This window comes from Quercus suber, unplaced genomic scaffold (genome assembly GCF_002906115.3).
Source record: "Quercus suber isolate HL8 unplaced genomic scaffold, Cork oak 2.0 scaffold_365, whole genome shotgun sequence".
Lineage (NCBI taxonomy): Eukaryota > Viridiplantae > Streptophyta > Magnoliopsida > Fagales > Fagaceae > Quercus > Quercus suber.
In genome coordinates this window covers 476456-490249 of record NW_027069817.1, presented here as the reverse complement: position 1 = coordinate 490249, position 13794 = coordinate 476456, and the positions used below count along the sequence as shown (strand labels likewise).

At 34.2% G+C, this 13794-nt stretch overlaps 2 protein-coding genes and 1 non-coding gene across 3 annotated transcripts; 1 reads left to right on the top strand and 2 right to left on the bottom strand.

Annotated features, from left to right (window-relative positions):
• Positions 1 to 11698: 11698 nt before the first annotated feature.
• Positions 11699 to 12406, bottom strand: LOC111986064 (uncharacterized). Its single transcript, XM_065760404.1, has one exon. The coding sequence runs from the start codon at positions 12404 to 12406 to the stop codon at positions 11699 to 11701; it is 708 nt and encodes a 235-aa protein (XP_065616476.1).
• A 275-nt stretch (positions 12407 to 12681) lies between these two features.
• On the bottom strand, positions 12682 to 13551 carry LOC111986062 (uncharacterized). The gene has a single exon (XM_024017700.1). The coding sequence runs from the start codon at positions 13549 to 13551 to the stop codon at positions 12682 to 12684; it is 870 nt and encodes a 289-aa protein (XP_023873468.1).
• On the top strand, positions 13187 to 13293 carry LOC111986069 (small nucleolar RNA R71). The gene has a single exon (XR_002880112.1). It is a non-coding gene; the product is annotated as a small nucleolar RNA R71 (small nucleolar RNA).
• Positions 13552 to 13794: the final 243 nt, after the last annotated feature.

Genomic DNA, 13794 nt, shown 5'->3' with positions numbered 1-13794 from the left:
AAGCTGTATTAAAAATTTCCTACAATAGTTCATTAATAATTATTTTAAAAAGATCTGTTAACAAAACCATTTGTGTTTAGATTTTATTAATGAATATCTATTTTACAAATTGTTAGGAAAAATGATTTTCAATGATTATTTGCCACATTCATAGCAACCTTCTAACTTTTTTTTTTTTTTTCGAAACAATTTAAGGTTTCAATTATGTTAGGTTTCTATTATCTCGATATTTTAGGACTTTTTTGAAGATAGGAAAATAATGCAAAACTCCTATGTATATATATATATATATAATTTTTTTTTCCCTTGAAAATTTTTTTGTTCTCATCCTACAATTTTGAGGCCTTTTGTTTCTCTAATGGGGGCTTTAAATCCTTTTTAAAAATTGGGATAAGTGGGAGGCCGAAGCTGGCAGTGCACCTGCTTACATTTAAACAAATGTTTTAATGCTAGATAGATTAGACAAGAGCCCGAGAAGGCCAGGGATAAAGAAGAAGACACATGTGAACATTACTACATTAGTAATAAAAGGGGCAGATTGCCTACAACCCATCTTGGCAAGAGAGTCAGCAGCTCTATTGGCTTCTCGGAAGCAATGAAGAAGCTGAAATTCAGCAAAATCTTGGGGAAGTTTTGTCTTGCATTCATCATCAATCGGCTTTGTTATTCTATTGGATGAGTTGGAGTAAATAACCAGCTTATTTCTATGGAGCTATAGGGTCCACAAATCTATATGTAATAGAACACAACAGGGGATATTGTGATGATCTGATACTGCTGACGATGTTCCATTATTGGTGTGGAGCCCCTTATTGGTGTGGAGCCATCCAAGGAGTGGTTTAGAGAAGGAAGGGAGCAGGTAAAAAGGGATTCCCATGTTTTGCCTAAAGTAAAGTATCCTATGTTTTGGTAATGTCAACTTAGTATTTGTTTTGGTATTTTCTACCTAATAAATAAGTGATACATATTTCAAAAAATCACATTAGACTACTCTAATAAATGATTAATTTATCTTCTCGATAGCTTTGTCAGTGTCATTATTATTTATTAAAGTAGTCTGATGTGGTTTTTTGAAACAGATGTTACTCATTTATTGGATAGGAAATACCAAAACAGATGCTAAGTTGGTATTACCGAAACATGGTATACTTTCTCCTAAGGAAGGGGTAGTCTCTCAATAAATGGATAATAGATTCTGGGTTGTTATTACAAGCAAGACAAGAGTGGACAAGGATTAAAAATAGGTTATTAGAAGCATGACATGACCTATTTGACACACTTGATAGACAGGTCGTGTTAAGTTGACAAAAATGTGACACCACCCATTTTAACCAGCTTAATATTAAATAGATTGTGTTGAGTTTGCACAAATACAACTCATTAACCAACTTCAAACATGACCCATTTCAGCTTATTTGATCTGATTAATATTGTTTTAAATTTAATAAACAACAAATTTCATTAAAAGTCATAATTCATAACATTAAAATACCTACAACTCATAACATAAAAAACAAAATAAATATTTAATTCTTATACGGGTAAACAATTTGTGTTAAAATGGGTTTTTCGTGTTGATTTGAATAAATAACTATGACTAATCATGTCAATTGTGGGTTAATCGGGTCAACCCGCAACTAACACATTTCTTATCGGGTCGATTGTGGGTTAACCCAATTCTAACTCAAACCCATTAAACCTAAACCATAATGCTCAAAAACTCATGTCTTGTTCATCTTGTGCTTGTGAGCAGTGCCAAGCACCTATATATACATATATAAGGAAGTGGTGTTTATTTGGTTATACTATTCTACTCTATACCCATGAAAATCCCATTGATTGATAATGTCGTGAATTAAACCTGAAATATTCAAGTTTACATCACACTTTAGACCACTGAGCCCACTATCAAGGGGATTTTATTATAATAATTAATAATATTATAAAAAATCTTAAAACAAATTAAGACAATTTTTAAATGAATCTTTCCATCTTCTTTATATTAAAAAAATAACAATAAAATTTTAATTTATTATGAAAAAAAATTTTATTTTAAAATAAATAGATATATTACAAATATTTAAAAAAAATAACAGGTGGGCTTTAATTTTAATTTATTATGAAAAAAAAATTTATTTTAAAATAAATAGATATATTACAAATATTTAAAAAAAATAACAGGTGGGCTTAACAATAATCTTTTGTTATTTCAAAAAAAAAAAAAATGAAAAAAAAATCTAGTCATAAGTTGGTCAAATTTAAATTACATTTCCAGTTAGTCTTCCCCTCTCAATTGGTTCTACATTTCTCACATTCTCTCTTTCCCTTTCTGTCCCATTCTTTCTAGCTACTTCCACCCCACCACCTTCTAAGCTGCTACCCATATTTGTCATCTCCTTTATGGGAAGATCAGATATATAACCTGATGAGGAACATTTTGACTAACCCCATAGCAACCCTTCAAGAAAGTGCTACTCTTCCCAAATAAGTTGGTTTTCCGAAGAGCACCTACTCATCAAAAGTGGAGGTCCAAACGCGACCAACATGTACACATGGCATGGCTAAAAGCTGATGAGTACAACCACACACCCAACCCATGTTGCAATGCCTACATTGCTTAAGACTCTCCCACATGCACACGACTGTCGGTGATAGGATAAACTTTATCTCCTACAAAACAGCTAAGGATAACTCCTCACTTCTTGTGGATCATCTACGGGATAATTCCCAACTCTTACACGTTAGCTAGGGGATAATCCCATATCCCTACAATTCAGCTAATGTGATTATCCAAAACCTCCTATATAAACACTAAGGCACTCCAATCCCAAGGTACGCAAAAAATACTTCTCAGAAACTCCTCTCCAAGAAAGTTCATTATCAGTTTTTAACTTAATATTCAAAGGGTCTTAGGCCAGCACCACACCGGTGCACTTCAGAGGTGTCTTTATTTTTTGCGAGTTTGGGCGATGGACCTACTGAAGATTTAGAGCATTGTCATAACCTACTAGAGATTGTTTTTGTTACTCCACCACCTTTTCAACTTTCACGAACTCCACTTATATTTTCATATCCTCCATCCCCTCAATCTCCCCCACTAGTTGAGAAAGGGATGAGGTGGAGGAAATGCAGGAATTAGAGTCGAAGCTAGAGCAGGAGCAAGTGTAGGAGATTAAAGAGGATGATCGTACTGTTTCAGAGGAGGGAGACCTAACACACATTTGGTGAAGTGTTTTTGGTAATTTGTGGCTCTACTAATTTAGGTTTAGCTTTTAGTATGCTAGCCAAGTTTTTGTATGACGTGCAGTGCATTTTTTGTTGTTAGTTTCCACCAATATTTCGATAATTTTCTTTGTATGAAATTGTAATATTTAGTGTTATATTTTATGGATAAAATAGAAAGACAATAAAAGTGGTGTAGTGATTTGGTCATGCTTTATGTGTTTACAAATTTGAAAATTGCATGATATAGTGGCAGATATAGATAAACATATTTAATGACTACTTAAAAATACAAACATTATTTTAATAAAATAAAAATGCAAATATCCTTCAATTATTTCTTTTACATTATTGATTGTATGTTATTAAATTTATTATTTCTTTTGTTAGACTTTGTTTCAACTATTGTAAAAATAACTAAATTTGCGAAAGAATAAACTGCTTCTCATATAAATCTTTACAAAATGACATCAAATTTTATTATACTTAAATAATTAAAACATCACTTAAAATAATAAACATTATAAAAGTATTTTTTTGGTAGAAAATTATAAATGTATTTATGCTATTAGTAATATTTTTAATTACATAAAATAATACTACAATATTAGTTCCATACATTTATATCTTACATGTCACTAAAAGAGGGTAGGAAATTAAATAGTTAAGATTAAAGTGAATTTACAAATATTTAATTTTTGATGACTTTTATGTGTCAAAACAACTAAATATGAGAAAACTTGTCATATCCTAAATCAATAATAATAACTATTATTGTTATAAATAAAAATAGTTTTTTGTGTGGGGGCAGCAACAAATACAAAGGCCCAGAGATTGAGCTCTAGGCTTTGGAAGCAGGCCCACTACAACTAATTTTTAGAGATGTGTATAGCAGACCAACACAAGGGTAATCCTCTTTATAAATAGTAGTCAGCTTCTCATCTTGGCCCTCCACCTAAAGGGTGGTTAATCCCCTCCTGTTTCGTGTCACATCCCCACCTTTGAAGGGTGTGCTAGGTGCAGGGAAGTCAGTTTCGTACCGGTACGGCCGGTATTTACCGTTCTGGTACCTTGGCCAGTACAGAAGCAAGGTTGTTTCGTGCCAGAAAATATACCGGGCCATACCGGGTCATTTCGGCCATACCAGAGGAAATATCGGATTTCGGTCGGTAAATGCATACCGGACCGGAAAAAGAAAAGTGCTTCTTTCTCACTCTCACCTTCCACCGGCGACGATCTCTACATTCTCGACCTCAAGTCGGGATCGTGGACTGATTTTGGCTGCTGCTACTTCATCTTCATCACCATCTTCATCTTCTTCTCTTCTCTGTCTCTCTCTGTGTCCATCTAACTTTCTCTTTCTCTCTCTCTTTCTTGATTTTTCAAACCTCTCAAATGATATTTAGATGGACTTTACAGCTAGCGTGTTTTAAAAGCCCTCCAAACTGATATTTACTGATAGTTTGTTACTCTACAGCTAGCATGTTTTGACTTTTGTTACCAAATGCATTGAAATTTTGAAAGCCCCACGTGATGGCAGATTGGTTCTTATTTTTAATAAATAAAATATAATATTAATTTGATTGTTATTATTTTTTAAGGTAAATTGTGAATTACAATTTTGAAGTTTAGGGTTAACTGAGTTTTACACTCTAAAATTTTAAAAACTTGATTTTACACTCTGAAGTTTGGTACTGTTAGCAATTCACTCTATACAATTAATTTGATGCGTTTTATTTTTGCCAAATCAGTCTCAAAACTACGTCATTTTAAGCCTAAACTTAAAACAAAATTCCCCAGTCTAAACGACATAGTTTAGGCCAAAATTTTAAAATCTAAAAACAAAAACCACAAACAAGATTGAGACCCACAAACCACCAAACCTCACGAACCCAAAACGATCATCTCGTGTGATCCCAAGTGACGGTGGTGGCCTTGCCCAAATTCATCTGTCCGCTCTATGCGAATCTCCTTTTTAAAATCAACTAGAGCAGATCGACAAGGCTCCTTTGATTCATCATCATCTACAATACCCATGAGTTTTCTTTTCTTCTTGTCCATGTTTCTGCCACCCAACTCGATGCTTTCTTTTAGTGTTCCTCACTCTTTAAGCAGCTTTAGCACACTTGATAACCTTTTCCCAACTGCAACTTCATGGATAGTTTCATCTAGCACTATCTCCTCCTTGTCCTCCTCAGTAGTGTGCTCAATCTTACTGACATCTATAACTTCGGTCCATCGACCAGCCTCATCTTTTACTTCTTCATCGAAAGCTCTTGGCTCTTCATCTTTTTGCATAAAAAATTCTTCATTTTCAAGCCTACGGGCTTCTGAAAGAGCACAAAAGTACAAGTTATTTATATTTTTATAAAACCATTGGAGGAATTGAAAACCTGTAGCATACTAAGACTTGCAACTGTATTTTAATGGGGTACAAATGGAAGCTCAAGGAAATTGATAGGCACAAGATCAGGACAACTTCCAAAGAAAAGGGTCATAATTAAACTTGAATTTGACCAGATAAAAGGATGGATATCAATTGACCACAAGATATTGAATGGCCAGAAATAGTAAAGTAGTCAAAATAATTAAATATGAAGAAATCTCAATTCAACCAGGGCGGAGCTAGCTCAAATTTCAATTCTATGCAAACACATGAACAAATGTATGAAGAAAAATACCTTCATCAAGTTGGAGACCACAGACAAACTCCACCATCTCTGTAAAGACAACCTTGTTTTCTTGCGACTCTCTAGTTGTGGGGTTTAGACAACATTGGCTTGGGTTTGAACTGGTGTAAAATAACATGAGCAGTCGGAGTTGGGGGGTGCCAGTCGAGGCCGCCGCCACCGCCTAGGATCATGCAAGATGATCGTTTGGATTTGTGAGGTTTGGCTGTTTGTGGGTCTCAACCTTGTTCGTGGTTTTTGTTTTTCTATTTTAGGAACTTGGCTTAAATTGTGTCATTTAGGCTAGAGAATTTTGTTTTAAGTTTAGGCCTAAAACAACCTAGTTTTAGGCTGATTTGGCAAAAATAAAACACATTAACATGATGACGTGTCACTTAATAGCAAAAATTAACCATAGGGTGTGAATTACTAACAGAACCAAACTTTAGGGTGTAAAATCAAGTTTTTGAAACTTTGGGATGTAAAATCCAGTCAACCACAAACTTCAGGGGTGTAATTTGCAATTTACCCTATTTTTTAATAATCTATTACTTTTTATTGGGTTTAGATTAGAATTACAGGTTATGAATTGAGTCATTGACAATATGGTTATATAACTTATATTTATGAGATTTAATCAACAAAACTTAAATTAATGAATATATATTTATTTATAGCGGTAATTCCGAAAAGGTACATCGGTATTGACCGGTACCGAAATATTTTGTTTCGAAGGGCAAACTGAAATGGCTTTCGGTACGAAATTGACTCCTTTGGCTAGGTGAGCTACAGGCTATCTCGACACTATTCAGGTGTCATTCAGCCATTAATGTAGCTATCTTAGTTGGTGTAGTGCATTTAATGCTGAGGTGACCGATGCTTCCTTCACACATTTCCCCCTCTCTCTTTGTGTTGGCCTTGGATGCCTCTTTCGGTTCACACCTCCAACACCAGGGACATGGCTCTTCTTGGTTACCTCGGGATGGTCTTATCTGAGGTGGTCGCCTTCCTCACCCGATTCCTTCTTTCAAGTTATTTCGGTCTTTTCGTCACAGGGTTTGTTGGGCTTATAAGCTTTTTGGGCTTGGCCTCGCGGGGGTGATGTCCTCGGACCCTTACATTTTTTTTTTCTTTATAGAAAAACATAATCACTACTTTCTTTACTTCCTAAGCCCTTTACACACTTTAAATCATTATTAATGAAATATTTGGACACCATTCATAACAAGAGAACTTTGAGGTAGAGTTGTTTATTAGAATTAGTGAGAACCTGAGGGGTTTTATAGGCTTGGAAATGGAACTTAAAGCAAGCATCATCTAGGGGTGTCCATGGGTCAGGTCACGTCGGGTTTGTGCATGACCTGGACCTGACCCGAAACTTTCGGGTGGATGAAAACAGAACTTGAAACCGACCCAGAATGCTAGTCGGATTGACCAGTTTGGGTCACGTCGGGTGTTCGCGTGAAATAATCTGCAAGTGCACAAAATCGTAACAAGTAGTAAAGTGTTTTTAGAAAACAAATGTCAAACACACAAGGATTAACTATGTTATTGAATACCAAAATTCACTAAATAAATTACTATTTGGAAATTCGAAAACAAATGGAATGTTCTACTATCTAAATTAAATTAAACTATTTAATAAAAATAAATCTACGAATAAAAAGAATTAACAAAGTATAAAACTCTAACAGTGTAAAAATATGATAAGAATGGATCTAGAGCAGTTGATTTCACCTAACAAATCCCACACAATTTATTCTTCCTAATTATTAAATTCTAATAATCTCCCGTTGATGATTAAAAATTCCTTAAGTATTCAATATTTTCTCTCGAATAATATCAAAAATATCTTCAAATAACAATTCCATATCTCTATGTGAATTTAATTAATTGGAGACTCATTACGTACTTTGAATTTTCTGAAAAATCACACTAATCGCGGTAAAGCATCTCTACTTTTAATACCAAAATTCACTAAATAAATTACTATTTGGAAATTCGAAAACAAATGGAATGTTCTACTATCTAAATTAAATTAAACTATTTAATAAAAATAAATCTACGAATAAAAAGAATTAACAAAGTATAAAACTCTAACAGTGTAAAAATATGATAAGAATGGATCTAGAGCAGTTGATTTCACCTAACAAATCCCACACAATTTATTCTTCCTAATTATTAAATTCTAATAATCTCCCGTTGATGATTAAAAATTCCTTAAGTATTCAATATTTTCTCTCGAATAATATCAAAAATATCTTCAAATAACAATTCCATATCTCTATGTGAATTTAATTAATTGGAGACTCATTACGTACTTTGAATTTTCTGAAAAATCACACTAATCGCGGTAAAGCATCTCTACTTTTGCTCAACTAATGGTGTTTAATTTTAGAACTAAAATAACAAATCACCTCTCGGTCTCATTGTAATTCAATTGATCAAACAATAATTTATAAAGAAAAATAGTAAGCATTAAGAATAAGAATTAAACACTCAATCATGGAAATAATAAAAATAAAATAACTCAGAAAATAAATTGTGTGTTCATTGCTAGACTACATCAACGCTCTAGAAAATAAAATTTAGTTCATAATAAAATTGAAAAGAAAACAAATAAAACTTATGTCTTTCATTTGAATCGGTTGATCAACATGAAGCTCTCTCTTTTGTCCTCAAATACTCCTCTTTTGAAAGACTCCCAAAAGCAAATTCTTCTATGCGGTGCCTCCTTTTCCTCTCAGGTTTCTCTCCTTTTCTTTTTACCCTAAAGAGCCTTTAAATAGGTCAAGGAATCTTATTACAAGTTGAATTCCCGTTTGGAGAAAGTCCCAAATTTTTAGGCTTCATTTAACCGACGATTTTTGCCCATTTAAATTCAGAATTCGGACTTTTGGTAAACTACAAAGTTGTAGCCCTTTAAGTTAACTTTCCAGCCCAACTTAAATCATTTCGATTGGATATCTGAGCCGAAAGTTATGCCAAAAATGCTAACTGATGTGCAGGCTGGAATCCTAATCCAAATTGGACTTGGATTTGGTGTAAATTTCCTATGATTTTTTGCTCCAATTCGACTTGAATTTAATTGGCCTAGCCCCACTTTGCATGTAAAGCCCTTGTTACTTGCAACACAAAGATATTATATAATCAGTAACAAAATAACATAAAAATAAAGCTAAATATGTAGATATGTGAATACTTTATTGTATATATTTCATGCACATCAAATACCCCAAAACCTACATTTTTGCTAGTCCTCGAGCAAAACAGATAAAGAGTAAAATAAAACAAAGAAAATATACTAACTAATCCACTTTCGCTAGAAATTTCGATTGCATTTAGCGTATGCAACAAGCCTTTAAACCCCTAGCTTACACTAGTGGACGAGTTGTAGTCTAGTGAAGGTTTGCAGGGAATATACCCACAAAATTTTGAGAATGAATACTAAAATAAACAATACAAAGAAAATTCATTTTTTTTTTCAATTGCCTTTTGCAAAGAGGATTAGTTCAAGTTTAGAAACACTACAAATGCTAAAGAAATATCTCATGCCATCAAAACTCATTGTGAGTGAAAAGTGGTAGCCAACTCAAACATACTCTTAGTTTTAGAATAAACTTGACTTGAATTTCTATTTGAAAGTATGCTTCAACTCAAACATTTCTGGTGTTATCACTCAACAAATGAAATCACTCTGAAATGGGGTGTAACACTCTCAACAGTATATGTGAGTGGAATAATGTAAGAAAAATAAAAATCTCACATATAAATCACATGAAAAATACTTAATCAAGAAAGAACAAGTAGTCTCATGAAAAGATGCCAAAAAAAGAATTTATACTACACTTTTTATTCAGTCATATCAATATTTGAACTACACAATCTTCAAGATCAAATAAGGATTTTATTAGGACTTAATGTAGGGTAAAAGTAAAGGGTATGAAATAAAAATGGGTAAAGGTAAATATAAGAAGTGTTTTAAGATTTGTCGGAATGTCAACTCTTTTTGGAATTTCCATTCAACATTTTTTTTTTCAACTCTTCTTCTTCAAAGCAATACTCCTTTACATTTCACTTCTCAAAATTTGATGAGAACCCTTTTTATTTACTTCTTTTTGACACTTTCCCCCTTTTTTTTTTTTACTTACTTCAAGTCATCACTTATCTTTTGACGTGAATGCAGGCATTTGTGATGGATACACCACGTTACTCAACAAGTCACAAACTTGAAGTGCTTTTGCATACTCATATTTCATGTTACGGTTTGACGTAAGAGTAAACATTGGTAATGAATACCCCTAGTTACTAAGCAACTCAAAACATTGGAGTAAATGGAACTCTGTACAATTTTTTTCTTCTTTGAATTCTCACACAAACCACCGCATTGAAACAAACTGATCAAATTCCATCTTGAAACACTATGGACAAGGGTTTTAAGAAAGAAAGGCTAATTAAAAGGCTCAATGGGGTGACTAGCGATAATGTATCAAAAAAAAAAACACATATATGGCTCAAAGTAGACAAAAATGGCTTAATCTCATCTCTCAAAGACTAGTATAGTTCATTCAAAATCAATGACTTCAAAAGGTTCAAGTGTGGCATAAAATCATTTTTTCTTGGCCAAAAGCAAGAACAATGAGACTACGACAAGAGAAATATGTTACGCACTTCCAAATGAACTTTAAGATTAAAAAAAAAAAAATAACCCTCCAAAAATAATGATTGGCTCAAAACTCACAAGGGTTATAGTCTCCACATTGTTATCATCAAGGTTTTCTAATCATTTTTATCCTTCAACAACAAGTTGTGTCTAAGTAGCTACGTGCATGTGCAATGAATTGAGCATGAAAGCAATGAAATTCTTTAAGCAAGAGTAGTATAATGAACTTAAAACACAAACCTCAAGCTAGGCAAAAGAAAGTTTTTTTTTTTTTTTTTTTGAAATAAATAAAATAAATTCCCTTCCCCCAAACTTAAATTTCACATTGTCCTCAATGGGAAAAAGGAAGAAAAACTAAATAAAAGAATGAGAAAGGAGAAGAGATTCTCCCCTGATTTTAATTGAATATTTTTCCTTGAGGTGCAGCTGTGTACCCATTGAAGAATTTTTTGGTCTCTTTATTCCTACAAAATGAAAGAAAAAACAATAAGATAAAGAAAAAAATAAAAAAAATAAAAAAAAATAAAAACATAAACATAAAGATAAAAAAAAACTTGGGTTGCCTCCCAAAAGTGCTTTATTTAACGTCTGTAGCTAGACATTATCCTCCATTAAAATCTTGTGTGTGCAATTTGAAGGACTAATTCCTTTGATGTCAGAGATGGTCCAACCCAAAGCTATTTTGTGTTCCCGCAAGATTCTTAACAACTTTTTCTCCTCTACATTACTCAAAGAACTGTTAATAATAACTGAAAAAAATAGAGTTTTGACCTAAGAAAGCGTACCTTAACTTTGATGGAAGCGGTTTGAGCTCAAGTTTAGGTGGTTCCTCTGGTGGAGATGTTGGCTGACATGATTTTAGGTCTTCCACTTTTGGTTGCATTGAAGGAGGAAAGAGTGGTGTAGCCTCCAAATATCTTTCACATTCTTTAACTTCTTCATCATTTAATTTAACAGGTGTAGAGTGAGTAAGACATACCTCAAGTGGTAACTTTTGAAAATCAATTGCACAAGTCTCATTGGCCATGATCATGTCTCGGTCACTTATTTGAAAGCAAGAATGTGTCTCGAAAGGAAATTCCATAGACTTAAATACATTAAAAGTGACCTCATCCTCTCCGACCCTCAAAACAAGTTTTCCTTGCTAGACATCAATTAAGGTTCTCCCCGTCGCAAGGAAAGGTCGACCCAATATCAAAGGGATCTCCTTGTCCTCATCCATATCAAGGACAATGAAGTCAATTGGGAAGATGAACTTGTCAACTTTTACTAATACGTTCTCAATGACTCCTCTTGGATATTTAATGGATCTATCCGCCAATTGTAAAGAGATAGTGGTCGGCTTTGCTTCTCCAAGACCCAATTTCTTGAAAATAGAGAGAGGCATTAGATTAATACTTGCCCCTAAATCACATAAAGCTCTATCAAAATAAGATTTTCCTATAGTGCAAGGGATAGTGAAACTCCCCGGATCTTTCAGCTTAGGCGGCAGCTTCTTTTGTAAGATTGCACTACTCTCCTCTGTCAACATTACTGTTTCATGCTCCTCCAACTTCCGCTTCTTTGATATAATATCCTTCAAAAATTTAGCATATTTAGGCATTTGTTCCAAAACTTCAATGAGAGGAATATTAATATGCAATTGCTTAAATATACTTAGAAATTTAGAAAACTGATCATCCACATTGTTTTTTCGTAATCTTTGCGGAAAAGAAATTGGTGGATCATAAATTGAAGGAGAATAAGTCTCAAAAGTAACTTCTCTGGGTTTTTTGGATTTTGAAGCTCTTTCATTCTCCTTAGTCTTCTCAGCTTGCTCCATTTCTTTCATCTCTGACTCGGCTTCCTTCATCTTTGACTCCTCATTATCCACAGCTTCATCTTGTTTGGCACTTTTGGCTCCTCATATGTTCGTCCACTTCTCAATGATATTGCCTTTACATGTTCTTTCGGATTGGTGATAGTGTTGCTTGGCAAAGTTCCTGTAGTCTTCTCTGTGAGCATGCTTGAGAGCTGAGCGATTTGCACCTCAAGATTGCGGATTGAAGCTGAGTTGTTTTGGATCACCACATCTGTCTTCTGCAAGTACTGCATGAACATGTCCTCAAGTGTCGACTTCTTCTCTTGCTATGGAAATTGCTGAGGTGGTTTAGCCTGCCCTTGGTTATTGCTCCATGAGAAGTTGGGGTGATTCCTCCATCCAGGATTGTACGTGTTCAAGTATGGATTATTTTGACGTTGAAAATTTGACACGTAATTTGCTTGTCCATAACTCAATTGGGCAAAATTATTTCCCACTTGGCAGTCAGCACTTGAATGATTTTCTGAACAATGATCACAAACAACATTAGTTTGAATAGCATTAACATTCATTTTACCTAGTTGTTGAGACAAAGTTGCCATTTGTGCCGCCAATGAGGTAGTAGAATCAAGTTCTAAAACTCCAACTGCCTTTCTTGGCATTGCTCTTTCTGTAGGCCATTGATAGTTGTTGGATGCCAATTCTTCCAGAAGTTCATAGGCTGCCTCATGAGTTTTACTCATTAAAGCTCCACCAGCTACTGCATCAACCATAGACCTGTTTGTAGCTCCTAGACCACTGTAGAATGTTTGCACTTGAAGCCATGCTGGAAGGTCATGATGAGGACACCTTCGCAATAAATCTTTGTACCTCTCCCATGCTTCATATAATGATTCACCCTCAAATTGGATGAACGTGGTGATATCATTCCTTAGCTTTGCTGTCTTTGCAGGAGGAAAATATTTTGCTAAGAATTTTTGTGCCAACTCCTCCCATGTAGTAATGATGCCATGTGGCAAAGAATTCAACCAAACTTTTGCTTTATCCCTAAGTGAGAAGGGAAAAAGTCTTAGTCGAATCGCATCATCTGTCACTCCGTTGTGTTTAAAAGTATCACAAATTTCCAAGAAATTTACAATTTGGACATTAGGATCCTCTTGTGACAGCCCCCCGAACTGGACAGTCTGCTGTATCATCTAAATGATGGCCGGCTTGATCTCAAAATTATTGGCTTGTATGGCTGGCCTCCTTATGCTCGATGTAGCTCCATTTACCGAGGGCATAGCATAATCCCTTAATGCCTTTTGCTCTTGATCGGCCCTATTAGATAGAGATGTGTTGGCCTCTTTCTTCTTTTCTTTCTTGAGCTGACGTAAGGTTCTTTCAATTTTAGGATCAAAGAGTGTATGCTCTAATAGTTTAGATCAGGTTATGCACTT

Coding starts and splice junctions, on each gene's coding strand:
- LOC111986062 (XM_024017700.1), bottom strand. CDS start 13,551: ATGATACAGCAGACTGTCCAGTTCGGGGGGCTGTCACAAGAGGATCCT.
- LOC111986064 (XM_065760404.1), bottom strand. CDS start 12,406: ATGAAGGAAGCCGAGTCAGAGATGAAAGAAATGGAGCAAGCTGAGAAG.